This window comes from Fomitiporia mediterranea (assembly GCF_000271605.1).
Source record: "Fomitiporia mediterranea MF3/22 unplaced genomic scaffold FOMMEscaffold_5, whole genome shotgun sequence".
Classification (NCBI taxonomy): Eukaryota; Fungi; Basidiomycota; class Agaricomycetes; order Hymenochaetales; family Hymenochaetaceae; genus Fomitiporia; species Fomitiporia mediterranea.
In genome coordinates this window covers 825758-838806 of record NW_006760390.1, presented here as the reverse complement: position 1 = coordinate 838806, position 13049 = coordinate 825758, and the positions used below count along the sequence as shown (strand labels likewise).

At 49.0% G+C, this 13049-nt stretch overlaps 5 protein-coding genes across 5 annotated transcripts; 2 read left to right on the top strand and 3 right to left on the bottom strand.

Annotated features, from left to right (window-relative positions):
• Nucleotides 1–100: 100 nt before the first annotated feature.
• Nucleotides 101–1838, bottom strand: FOMMEDRAFT_120827 (integral membrane protein sed5; the record flags this gene model as incomplete). The annotated part of the gene is made up of 5 exons (XM_007265215.1): nucleotides 101–322; nucleotides 545–993; nucleotides 1046–1337; nucleotides 1486–1532; nucleotides 1628–1838. 5 exons carry the CDS (start codon nucleotides 1836–1838, stop codon nucleotides 296–298), a joined length of 1026 nt encoding a protein of 341 aa, XP_007265277.1. The 3' UTR covers nucleotides 101–295.
• Nucleotides 1839–2734: 896 nt separating this feature from the next.
• On the top strand, nucleotides 2735–4039 carry FOMMEDRAFT_120823 (NAD-dependent glycerol-3-phosphate dehydrogenase; the record flags this gene model as incomplete). Its single annotated transcript, XM_007265214.1, has 3 exons — nucleotides 2735–3027; nucleotides 3082–3473; nucleotides 3531–4039. The coding sequence occupies 3 exons, from the start codon at nucleotides 2735–2737 to the stop codon at nucleotides 3980–3982; spliced, it is 1137 nt and encodes a 378-aa protein (XP_007265276.1). The 3' UTR covers nucleotides 3983–4039.
• An 808-nt stretch (nucleotides 4040–4847) lies between these two features.
• Nucleotides 4848–7162, top strand: FOMMEDRAFT_154779 (uncharacterized protein; the record flags this gene model as incomplete). The annotated part of the gene is made up of 6 exons (XM_007265213.1): nucleotides 4848–4944; nucleotides 5019–5096; nucleotides 5154–5565; nucleotides 5635–6357; nucleotides 6440–6590; nucleotides 6653–7162. The coding sequence occupies 6 exons, from the start codon at nucleotides 4848–4850 to the stop codon at nucleotides 7160–7162; spliced, it is 1971 nt and encodes a 656-aa protein (XP_007265275.1).
• Nucleotides 7163–7993: 831 nt separating this feature from the next.
• Nucleotides 7994–10904, bottom strand: FOMMEDRAFT_154778 (bifunctional purine ADE1; the record flags this gene model as incomplete). The annotated part of the gene is made up of 9 exons (XM_007265212.1): nucleotides 7994–8619; nucleotides 8684–8887; nucleotides 8977–9269; nucleotides 9340–9520; nucleotides 9554–9722; nucleotides 9790–10181; nucleotides 10235–10522; nucleotides 10580–10646; nucleotides 10698–10904. 9 exons carry the CDS (start codon nucleotides 10902–10904, stop codon nucleotides 7994–7996), a joined length of 2427 nt encoding a protein of 808 aa, XP_007265274.1.
• A 132-nt stretch (nucleotides 10905–11036) lies between these two features.
• FOMMEDRAFT_167014 (uncharacterized protein) lies at nucleotides 11037–12959 on the bottom strand (the record flags this gene model as incomplete). Its single annotated transcript, XM_007265211.1, has 4 exons — nucleotides 11037–11633; nucleotides 11694–11811; nucleotides 11866–12264; nucleotides 12333–12959. 4 exons carry the CDS (start codon nucleotides 12957–12959, stop codon nucleotides 11191–11193), a joined length of 1587 nt encoding a protein of 528 aa, XP_007265273.1. The 3' UTR covers nucleotides 11037–11190.
• Between the last annotated feature and the right edge of the window lie 90 nt (nucleotides 12960–13049).

Genomic DNA, 13049 nt, shown 5'->3' with positions numbered 1-13049 from the left:
TACTTAAGCTTGGTTTTCGTTATCAGTATCACGCATTTTTCTCCTTCGTTCATGGGCATATATATATATCTTTATGAAAGTCGCATCGCATTTGGATTTCGGAAAAGCAGAAAGTCTAACATGTATGCTATGCTAACGCTAATGCTATGTTCACAAAAGAGTGAAAATGACCAACGAGATTAAGTAACGAAACGTCCACAGAGAAAATAAGGAGATCCACAATAAGACAAACACAGTATAAAGACAAAAGAGAAGAAGGGCGGGTATGGGAACACGAGGAGAGCAAATTCGTCGTCTACGATACGAGAATGAAGACCAAGAACTGTGGATAAGAAAAAGAAGGGGGAGCAAAATCGTCATTAGCATCGTCGCATACATCTCGCAAACCGGAAAAACGAAAAACGAAAAAAAGGTGGGATAGAACACAACACCAAAAGGAAACTGTGGAGCACTCAAACGATTGCCGAACTCGTATCGACACTCATTTAAGCGCCATGTGGAAAAGAAGGACGGAAGAAAAGTGAAGAGTGAAATGATGACTCACAAATACGATAAGCACACCGAAAACTTTCAACATCAACCACCGATTACTCGAAATACTCGCATAATACTTCAACAACTCCCTCTGCGCCCCACCAACATTACTAGCAATATCAATCGTATCCGCATCAATTCGCTGCACCGTCTCGTGTTGCTCCGCCACCATATGCGCTAATTGCTGAAAGATCTGTCCGAGCTCCGCAATTGTCGCTTCGATACTCTCAATTGCCGTAGATCGTTGTTGGATGTAGTCATCCTGTTGCTGTACGAGCTGCATTTGTGCGAAGGGACCTTGGGAGTTTGAGCCTGCTGTGCCTTCCTCGGCGGACATGAGATCCATTGCTAATACGTCGCCATTTGGACGTGCACGGCCTTTTCCTTTTGAATCGGGACGAGATGCACTGCCGTCACCCATTGGATCTCCCCCTCGAGGACCACCGAATAGTAAAGAGTCTACAAGAAAATGAACATCGAACGAAAATATAAGAATAAGCATACTACATACTTGCAGGAGCTTGATTTGCAGCAGCTGCAGACGTCGAGGACATGAACTGCTCCGTCCGATCCTTCGACTCCTTCATATTCTGCGTTCGAATTTCCAAGACATCCTTGAAAGCCATGCTCGTCGACGCGAGCTTACTCTGTAAAGACATGACGACATTCGTATTATGCTCATCAATCTGCTTGTTCGCAGGGTTCTTCCCACTCTGCACTTGTCGCTGCTTCAAGTATGCTTGTAGTGTAGCAATTTGCTTGTTGATCCCGGCAGTGTCTTGTTTGATGATGTACGTGAGTTCCTGTGGAAGAGAAGAGACCGATAACGATAAGTTATTACTCAAAATTTCAAGCTTGAGAGAAACGGGGTGCAAGTAAGGCACCACCGGATAAACGAAGGAGACAAAAAAAGAGGAGGGACACCAAAAATAAAGAAGACCAAAAACTCACGCTGATTTCCACAGGTCTATCATCAAACAGTGTCTTTCGCTTCGCAACTGTTGGATACATAGCATTAGCGAGCACGTTCAGAAGTTCTTCTAGCTAAAGCGAGCCACATGGAGCGCGAAAAATGTGAAAACGTGTTACTCACGTTGTGCTAATTTGTTCAGCTTTAGTGCCGTAGCACTGATATCCTTCCCAATGGCAGTTGCCATGCGAGTGAACTCGCTTTTTACATTTTCTTTCCCCCGCTGTCGTAATAGTCGTTGTCGCTGCTCTGCAGCGCGGGTGGGTGCGATGGACCGACTCCGTATGGACTCGACGCAAGCTCTAAACTCGTTTGTGCGGTCTTGAATAGGCATCGAGGTGGAGTGGAATTACAAAGAGTTGTAGATACGTCTAGCCGAGGATAATGCAAGGCAATATTTGGAATGGAGGAAGCAAAGAGAAATAGAATAATATAAGTGAGAAGAGAAGAATGGGTAGCGCGCTCGACGGTGGACACAGTGAAACGATGCTATCGAGCGCAGCTGTGCGTACAAGCTGAGTGACGTGGAGTGTGACAATAAACGGTAACTGTATCCCGCGCTCTTCCCAATTTCAATTTTCGCTGTCGATCACGACTTTCGGGTTCATTTTATTCTTCTCCCGGTCCGCGTGCCGTCGTCGGCTGACAAGCCCCAAATGTGGTGCTCGTAGATGCCGACGAAGAAGTTGTAAAGAAGTAAGAAAATTGATACTTTGTCGTAATCGGCACTAAATGCAGTGTGGATTGCTCGTAGGCGGCTCCGCAGACAGTTGTTCTCCTTTGTGAAGAGATTTTTAGGGGTCGAAATGAATGGTTGTCGACGGGCTGTTGGACGTGTTTTGTCCCGGAGAACCGGAACGAAGAAGACGATGAGAGTGTCCATGGCCGAAAATAGCAAGTCAGATCGCCTTCGCGTGGTGCTTGACGCGTTTTAGCAGTCCATGTTTCCTCTCTGTCACCGTCCAATCTTACGTTCGTCAAGGATAACAGCAAGGTATATAAGCACGTCCGGATTCAACCCAAAAGGTACATAGGAACTTTCTGTTCTTTCTTTCGCTTCCATAGACTCATATAGACTTTCTATCTTCGACGCGTTCTCCCCAATCCTTCGCCATGCATTCCCCAGCAGCATTAATTCACAAACCGCACTCTGTCTACGAACGCGTCTCCCGTCCTCATAGACCACGACCTCGTTCAGTTAGGTCCGCTGACAGTGTTTCGACGTTCGACATGCCGCATTCCCCTCATTCGTCTCCGCCGAAGACAAGAGTCTGCGTCATGGGCGCGGGTAACTTTGGTAGCTGTCTTGCAGACCATCTAGGCGATTCCGACCATGAAGTCTTACTTTGGTCGCGCTCGGAGGACCAAGTCAAATACTTTAATCAGCACCATCGCAATTCACTCTACCTTAAGGATCACGTTTTCCCCGATACAATCACTGCAATCGGTCCCGAGCTCCCATCCGCAGAGACATTGGCCAGTCTCGATGTACTCCTCTTTGCAATTCCTACTGAAGGCTTACGGTAATGATCTCCCTCCCTGCGTTGTGTAACTTCGATCTAACTTTGTGTGATTAGAAAAACCTTGACGGACTTACAACCCCGCCTCAACCCTAAAAGCATGCCGCTTCTAATCTTCGTCAACAAGGGTATCGAAACAAGCACACGAGCACTTACTCTTGAAATCATCGCCGATGCGTGCGGACCCGAAGTCGCAAAAGTCGCAACCTTCCTATCTGGCCCTTCGTTCGCTAAGGAAATCATTCGGAGGCAGCCGACTTCTGTCTCAATTGCCTCTTTGTCACGTCTGCACGCGGAGCGTGCATCGCAGGTCTTCCATCAACCCTGGTTCAGATGCTACATTGGTACTGATCCCATTGGAGTTGAGCTTGCTGGTGCCCTCAAGAACGTGTATGCTATTGCGGCAGGTATCGCCGATGGGCTTGGTTTCGAGAACAATACTCGAGCTAGTAAGTTTGTTTACTCAACAGCTTAGAACATTTTGAACTGACTTTTTATTTGTGTAGTGCTCATAACTCGTGGATTAGCAGAAATGACGCGAATCGGAGTCGCATATGGAGCGAATCCTCTTACTTTTCTCACGCTTGCAGGTGTAGGAGACCTCTTCCTGACTTGTTCATCACCTACTTCGCGAAACTATACTGTCGGATATCGGCTAGGCAAGGGCGAAAAGCTCGATGAAATCATTCGTACGCTTGGCTCCGTCGCGGAAGGTGTGACAACTACAAAAGGACTCAAGAAGGTTATTGACGAGCTTGGAGCAAACGCACCAATTGCGAACGGAATCTATGAGGTTCTGTATGAGAACAAAGACGTGAAGGATCGAGCGCAATGGTTGATGTCACATCCTGCGATGATGGAGTTGGATCTACCTCCACGTTCGAAGGGCAGCGGGCCAGTACGTGCGCTTCTGCACAAGCTGGGATTGGACGAGGATGCGGAGATAAAGACTTGCTGAAAGCATCCGTGCTTCCCTTTAAAACTCTGCATGTTTTGCAATTCAAAAAAGCAACCCTTGTATTTTTATTTCGCCATTTGCTTTTTAGATTTCGTAGCAAAAGTTCACTTACACACTTTCCACCTTTGTATTTGCATTTTATCCCGCTTAAAAACATTTTGCGATTGCATTTCAAAATGCTAATAATCTGTTTCTTGGGAGACTACCCATTAGTAGATCAAAGTTTTGTAGTATAGTGCGCATTGGCATGATCTAATGTATGATGCCCTTCCGCGTCGGACTGCCGCACGTCCGAAGCTCATCACTTGACCAGCCTGACTACGTGTCCATTTTGCTGGACCAGCTTAGTCGATAGGGATGAGTCGATGATGGCCCGCTACGGACAAATCGGAGTGAGGGTAATATTTGCCCAAGACAGGCGCATCTGCCACGGACACGTCAGAAGAGCCAAGATCTCATGAGTCTTGTTGATGGACAACTCTGGCTGTGTAGTTACTTGGGCGACTATAATGAGACGTGTTTTGTAAACATATGTAGTGTCATTGGATTTATACACTTCATGTTTTCTGTGGCAAAGTGTGTTGTCGGGCAGGGCCGGGGGGTGATAATGAATTGTCGGTGCCTGGCGATCGGACTTCGGACAAGTTATAGTCAGCGGCATGCTTTGATTGGAATGCTTATATAATCAAAAAATTCGTGGCGGTTTTGGCGAATTTTGCTCGTGACACTCACTCAGTCTTTCAGTTTTTGAGTTGAGAGTGTCCTTGCTCTACGTCCGCCGCTCCCTGCTTCCCCTCCATCCCCCACTTTATCGCTCCTCCAGAGCCGCTCACCTGCTGCTCTGTCCTTTGCTGCTCGATTGACAATGGTCTCGCCTCTCTGGATCGCTGCCGACAATGGAGACGTCGACCAGGTCCACCACTTGCTCACAGAAGCCAGTGCCATCGACATTGAGATCAAGGGTGCGTCCAATCGATATTCGGACGTGTTTCTCCTCCTGACATTTGCTTTTGCATTCTCTTTGCATGTTTTGTAGATGATACCGGCTCCACGCCGCTCGTGCAGGCCGCGAAACACGGACACATCGACATCGCCAGGGCCCTCTTGAATGCAGGTGCGTTATGCCCTTGGTATATTCACCAAGGTGTAATGACTCATTCTTCCACTCCAGGCGCCGACCCCACGGTCTCTACGAGCCATGGAAGCATTGAACAGCTCACCACGGACGACACTATACTTGAGCTCATTGCAGAGGCTCGTGACAAAAAATCACTGCCCGACACTGACTCATCAGCCCCAGCCCCAGTTCCCGTCCCCGCTTCCGCGCCCACTTCTGAACAACAGTATATGCCTCATGTGCCGGAAAGCTATTCGCAGGAATACCCTGCGTATGGTCAGGTGCCGCCGCATCCGGGCTCGTACATGTATTATCCACCTCCGTTCCCCGGCGCGATGCTTTCCGATGGCTCCCCCGCTCCATATTACCCTCCTCCACCCCCACCCAATAGCATGGCTCAGCCACCAGAGAATGCGGGCAACGGTAGTTTACCTCCTCCAGAAATTGCTCGATTAATTCCGTGTCGGTGCGTTTTGATTTCTAAAGTTATCCCAGGCTGTTTTTCCAACTCGTCTGACGTGTACCAATGAAATAGTTACTACCCCGCCTGCCGCTACGGGCCTTCCTGCATATTCGCTCATCCACAAGGACCTTTCTTCCCCGGTCCACTTCCGCCTCCAGCGCAGTATTCCGCTCCCTATGACCAAATGGTTCAGCCGCACTATGGCGGTTACTACGGTATGCCCCAACCACCTTACCCCCAGCCTCCTCCATCAGCAAACGTAACATCTCCACCTCAAAACCCGTCAGAGTCGCCTTTGGCACAGCCCCAGCACGGTCGCTCGGGATCAGAGGCTGTATCGCCGATGCAGACTCCTTTCAGCCCAGCGGGAATGCCGCCGCCGCCTGTACCGTATGGCGTACCAGTTCCAGGCGGCTATCCTCAGCATGGTCAGATGCCGGTCCAGCCGATGCCTATGGGTGTTTCCCCGTCCCAGCAGCCCGGACCCCAGCCAAACGGTGTTATTTACTCTCCCGCTTCGCCTGTTTCGCAGCCGCCCTCTATGCATAGGCGCGATCCATCCCTCCTTAACGGAGCAACGCAGTATCCGCAGATCGACAATTCTGCGACGAATCCTGCGCAGTCGTTGCAGATTCCGCCCCAACAGGATGCTTACGCAAACGTCGCACGACCGCATCTCCGCGAGGGAGCCAATCATCTCAGGCGCGGCAGCATCCGCCGAATGTCAGCCGCAGGCTCTGCCAACAACCGAAAACCACCGTGTGCGTTTTTCCCGTCAGGCAGGTGTCGTAATGGGTAAGCAGTATTTTCTAATGTGCTTGGAAGTTGGGTGACTTTGAAACTGAGAAATAATGTTGTTTAATTTTAATTTTATTAGTGATGCATGCAAGTTCCCACATATCCTGCCTGAATCTGGTGATGTTCCGCAGGGACATTACATGTCAAGATTCGCGGGGCGTGCGCGTGCACAAACCCAACCGCAGACTGATCAGCTACACGAAAAAATGGCGGAACTCAGTCTACGACCGGTTTGTAATCTTAACATCTTTACCCTGAAAGGCCGCTGATTTTCGGTATGTAATATTTACAGGATGGCACACCTAACACCTCCCAACCGAACGGACACATCCAACCAAACGGGTTTCCGCGACCCAACCACTTCAAACCAAATGGCGTACGCCACGAAAAGCGTGGGGGTCCGAATGGACGTTCGAACCATCAGCAACCTCAGCAGCGCTTACCGAGCGCGGATGACTTTCCCGTACTTGGTGGTACGATGACGCCGCCTGCACGTAGCCCAATTACAAATCCACTAAACGGACCAACTGCTGCGCAGGTCTTAAAAGCTCCGCCGCCGCCCTCCACGAAAAGTGACAAAGCTTCGTCGGTGCGCACGGGCTCCTCGTCGGGACCGTCAGAGAACGGGTCGGTCACGAAGGATCCGGACGAACCCCCAAACGGCGAGATTAGTGGCGTTAACGGTGTTAACGGCAATGGGATGAATGGCTCCGCTCCTGAGATCAAACCACTGTCGTTTGCTGCTGTCGCCACGGTCGCCACTAGCCCTGGTTCCGCTGGTACCGTCTCTGTCTCTGCGTAGAATTCGGTTTACTTCCTTCGGTCTCGCCCCCTCGCCTCTGACTGTTAGCTATCCCATATTCACCGGATTAGTTGTTTATGGACGCTGATGCTGACATTTCCTTTTTTATTGCCTTCACCTTGGAGGCTTTTTCTCATATCCGGCATCTTGTTTTTTCCTGACTAGTATTAGGACCTTTCGGTTTAAGGTCTTTTTCCCTGTCTGCGCTATCCCTCTCTGCTGTCATGTCTGTTGACTTGTGCCTCGGTTTCTTCCGCCCATTTCCGCGCTCTTTTTTCTTGGGTATAGATCATAATCTCGTCCATTGTTCTGCATTTTTTTCTCTCTTTCATGTTCTCTTTATATTTCTCTTCTATTATTTACCCTTCTTCATTACTTGACGCAAAATCACTCGCATAATCACCACTCCTGACTGCATATACTCGTGTTTCTTCTATTTTTCCTTTCACCGTTTTATCCTTTCATCTGCATATACTTTTCTTTTTCTTAACAACTTTTATTTTCATATTTTCATATCATGTCTAGCACATTTTTTGGCTTGCTGCTGTGTTGTTACATCTCTCCGTCTTCCGTCTTTTCTTCCTCACTTGTCCATTCTTTCTTATCTATATACATGATAAAAACTAGCATCGACATATCGATTTTTCTTTTCTTTTACTGTCTACACGCATATCTAAAAATGTAGCTAGCATTGTTTGTGTCTATCTGGAGTGTTTCGTTCTCCAGAACAATCTACCCGCATTAAATTACAAAAGAGTCATAACTCGTCATATATAATCGGTGTAAGCAGGCAAAAACATTCTCCCTTTTTAATTATTTTTCTTTGGCCATTTATACCGTCCACGTATCTAAACCCTTCAGTTCGACTCCCTTGCCAGAGACGACTTCACCGATTTCATGCACGACGGTTTCCCCACTTTCGTGTAGACTGCGTAGAACACTTTCGACGTCTTTACGCGCGACGACGAGGACCATACCGATTCCGCAGTTGAACGTCCGACACATTTCCTTGGGCTCAACGCCGCCCGTCCGCATAAGGTAGGAGAACACAGGCGGGAGCGTCCAACGGGATACGTCAACTGTGCATCCGAGTCCTTCAGGAAGGACACGAGGGATGTTATCTGTGAACCCTCCTCCGGTTATATGCGCTAGTCCTTTTACTCTATCCGTGCGTAGAGTGGGGAGGAGCGTCTTTACGTAGATACGTGTTGGCGTGAGGAGAGCTTCGCCGAGTGTTCTTTTTGCGTTTGTTGTTAAGGTTGAGTTGTCCCACGGACAGGGTGAGGTGTACGAAAGTCCCGAGAGTGTGACGATCTTCCGGACGAGTGAGAAGCCGTTCGAGTGGAGACCGGAGGAAGGGAGGCCGAGTAGGACGTCCCCTGCTGATATGTCCGATTTGGGAAGGAGTGAGGAGCGCTCGACGGCTCCTACGGCGAAACCTGCGAGGTCGTAATCACCTGTAACATAAAAATATCAGACAAATCATAATAAAATGTACGGCATATGATGGAACGGACGAACCACCGTGATACATTCCAGGCATTTCAGCAGTCTCACCACCAATAAGCGCACATCCAGCTTCAACGCAACCATCTGCAATACCCTTCACGACCTCACTCGCAACCGTAATATCCAACTGACTACACGCAAAGTAATCTAGGAAATACAGTGGCTCGGCGCCTTGTACGATCAGATCGTTCACTGACATCGCTACCAGATCAATACCTAATGAAACCAAAACACAAAAATAACAATAAATAAACATTTAGTCAGTAATGTCTTGTAATTGATAGGAATAATCGGAGTAGACTGACCGACAAAACGATGAATCCCCGAATCCATAGCCACCCGCAACTTCGTACCAACTCCATCAGTCCCGCTTACAAGCACCGGATCCTTAAATCCAAGCGGCTTAAGATCAAACGTCCCACCAAATCCTCCGATGATAGCATCTGAGCCTGGTCGTCGAGTAGCTTTGACAAATGGCTTGATGGCCTCGATGAAAGCGTTTCCTGTATCAACTGATACACCTGCTGACGCATATGTTAGGCCGTCTGGCTTACTCGGATTTGCTGAAGCTGAAGCTGAGGATTCTGCTTGAAGGGCGCTGTTGACGAAATAGTTAGTCACTAGGTCTTCCGTCGTGATTATTTTATAGGTGTGTGAATGTATCATACCGGTATGCGATATCTTTTCTGTATTGCATCCCTTCAAATGAGATCTTTGCGATCCCCTTGTATGCGAGGTCGACGGCCTCCTTGACTGAGGCAGCTGTTGCCGACACGGCAAGGACCCGCCCGCCGGACGTTACGATGTTACCATCCTTCTGTGAGGTTCCAGCGTGAAACACCTCGACGCCTTGCATAAAATGTCATCAGTTTAATCTATCACGTTTAGTTGCAGAAAAGAAATAAAGCATGCCTGACGGCACGTCTCCAATCTGAATAACCTTCCCCTTTGGATACGAGCCCGGGTAGCCTTGTGATGCGAGTACAATCGACGCAGCGAAGCCAGGACGGACTTTCACCTCAACCGAGTCCAGCCGTCGTTCAGCACACGCCTACAAGCATCAAAACATAAAGATTTAGAACACACCAGTAATAAAGAAAGGAAAAATGACAACATACCAACAAAATAGAAGCCAAGTCACTCTTCAGTAGCATCAAGACAGCCTCCGTCTCAGGATCCCCAAAGCGTACATTATACTCTAACACTTTCGGTCCTGATTCGGTGAGTATAAACCCAGTAAAGAGCATACCAACGAAAGGGAACCCTTCCCGACGCATTCCGTCAATAGTCGGTTGAAGTGTCTCCTTCACGATTCGTTCCATGACTTGCGGAGTTGCCACGGGAGCTGGTGCGTATGCACCCATTCCGCCTGTATTTGGTCCGGTGTCCCCGTCGCCGATACGTTTGTGGTCTTGTGCAGCGGGGAGAGGGACGATTGTATAGCCATCTGAGAATGCGAGGATTGAGAGTTCGGGTCCAGTCAGATACTCTTCGATGACAACCTGGCTTCCTGAAGGAGTGGAATCAACAACTTCCCTACGCCGAGTTAGACATCAAGCTCACCGGCTTTTCCAAATACATTAGAAACCATAATGTCCCGCAATCCCCCAATCGCCTCTTCAATCGTCTGAGGAATAAGAACACCCTTCCCAGCAGCAAGCCCATCTGCCTTGAGTACAGTCTGAAATCCACAGGTCTTGACATATTCTACAGCTTCGTCAAATTGCGATGCAGAAAATGTCTTGTATTTGGCAGTAGGAATATTATTTCGAGCCATGAAGTCCTTTGAAAAGGCTTTCGAGCCTTCCATCCTTGCTGCTCGCGCAGTCGGACCAAACACTGCGATACCAACTACAGTACACATTTTTAGATAAGAAATAACATAGCATATAGTCTGACCGGACATACCTTTGCGGAAAGCAGCTTCAATGCCATCTACCAGCGGTTGTTCCGGACCGGGAACGACCAAGTTTACCTGAAATTCACCATTTTAAAAACATTGTCGCCGAGTTTTAAACAGACGTACGTTTCTATGAATCGCAAAAGCAACAAGCTCCGTAAAATCAGGACCAGCCCCAATGTCGACGTTGGTCGTCTTTTCCAGTTGTGCTGTGCCGCCATTTCCTGGAGCTACGAATATTTTTTCAACGATCGGCGACTGACCAAGTTTCCAAGCGAGCGCATGCTCGCGCCCGCCAGCGCCTACGACGAGGACAGTGAGCTGATCTGCCATGGCAAGACTCGTTGAAGTGTGCTAGCCGACGCGTCGATGAACTCTTCAAATTTTGCGGGCTAGAGATAATCTTATCTATCCAAATGAGGATGTAGATAACAGCATAAACAGTAATTGTGTATTACATGGGATACGAAGAGTCTACAATATTGCTAACTAAACGTTACACTACAAGTGTACATAAACAGAGCGGCTGTGATAAGAGACTTAAAATGCATCGAGTGCGTGAATAATGAAATCATAATCTGCCATGCGAAACATGAGTAAAGGGACCAGTATGATAGGATTAACTTCGGCCAATATTCAGTTCTTTCAGGTTCTCTCCCGCTCCATCCACAATCTTCTCCTCGTCCTCTGCTGCTCGTCTCAATCCAGCAGCCAAACGTGGGACGGGTCGCAATATAGGACTCGCAAGAATCATAGACGCCCGCACAGTCGGAGACGAGACAACCGACGACGACGAGCCCGATCTGTGGTGACCATTTCCTGACAAAGGCAACGAATATAAATTCCCGTTGCCATTAAAGTAGCCTGATGCACTGTTGGAAACTGTGGGAGAGGACGTAGTCGAGTTTGTCTGTGATTGACTGAATGATTTCCGCGGTTTGAGAACTGGCGACCGAGGGATGACGATAGGTGAAACTAGATCGCGATCCTTCAGATGAGATATCGAGGGCGATACAGCACGCCGCTTCGCCGAGGGCGCATATGGGTCAAAGCGGTCTTCATCTGTCATTCAAATTAATATTAGCCTTCCTACAGTTCAATAAGACAAAGGCGCAAATATACATTTTCGTTTAGCTGTCCTGACCGCACTGCTTGCCGAAGTCGGTGGAGGTGTCTGGCGCCACTGCTGTGGCGGAACAACTGGCGGTGGAATTGCAGGAGATCCTATGGCATACATTGGCTGTCACAAATAATATTAGTCTCATAGAGAAACCTCATTAATCATCAAACTTACCACGTCAATATCCATTCCCGGGCTCTCGGAGATTCCTCTGAAGCATCCTTGGCTGCCCTCCGGAGTGCCAAGTACGCTCGGAACAGGAGTAGATGGCTTTGCGATGTTGATAGGATCGCTCCCAACCGGAACTTTGTAGTTGAATATCGTTGATGATACATCATCTTTAACTTCACCGTCATCGCTAGGCGTATCCTCCCTTTGAAACTCTTCGTCTTCGCCTGCCTCTTCCGGGAAGCGACCCCTATTGGATGCTGTACGGGCCGAGCGGGTGGGTCCTAACCCTGGCGGCAACCCGGAGAAGGAAGCCAACAGACGCTGGACCTGCGCCTCGTGTTTGACCTCAATTTCGTCCGGACGCGCCTCGGCTCTCAACGACAGCAGTCGAGCAGGTTTAGGCTAGTGACGGATAATTGCACATGTCAGAGTTACGATAAATGTCCACATATATTGATTCATATGCTTACGGGGGCCGACAAACGCCTGGGCAGCGGCAGCGAGTGCGAAGGACCAGGGGCATCTAGTATATCAGCGGGCGGCTTCAACGCGGACGCCGGACTTGCGGAGCGCGAGATGTCCATGGGCGATGACTTTGGACGTTCTGAGACCTCCTCCATGCGTGGATTATCGAAACGTATCTGGCGCATCGAGTAATCTGATTCACTCGAGGGTGATGAGCTGCCTGTCGTCATTCTATCCTTGTCCCGGAACCCGCCTCCCATGTCTTCTCCTTCGCCATCGCCGTCCATAGACCGCTCCTTGCCCTTCCTGGAGCTTGGATACGGAAGGGTGAACGTGTTTGCAAGCGGCGAGTTGACGCGTTGATCGAGTCCCAGCCACCAACTCGAAATCGTAGGACGCCGAACCTTCTTTAAGAGCGGTGTCGCGTCATCCTTGGACTGGTTCGAATCATCCAGGACGGAGGGTGAAGAGGAACTGGAACTGAGGGCAAAGTCGGATAGGGACGTCGAAAGGGACGGCCGCGGGGGTGTGGATGTGTTCATTGCGAGGTCCGTGGATGCTGACAACTCACTCTGAGACGAAGTACTCGGAACAGGGCGAGCCTCAACGGCGCTGTTGCTACTACTAGCCATATTCAGTTGTATCTTCTGTGAAATGCGTGTGCAAGGGGAAGAGAAAGTGAGAGGGGAGGGTGCAAGCTGGGGTCATTGAAAATAGCAGTA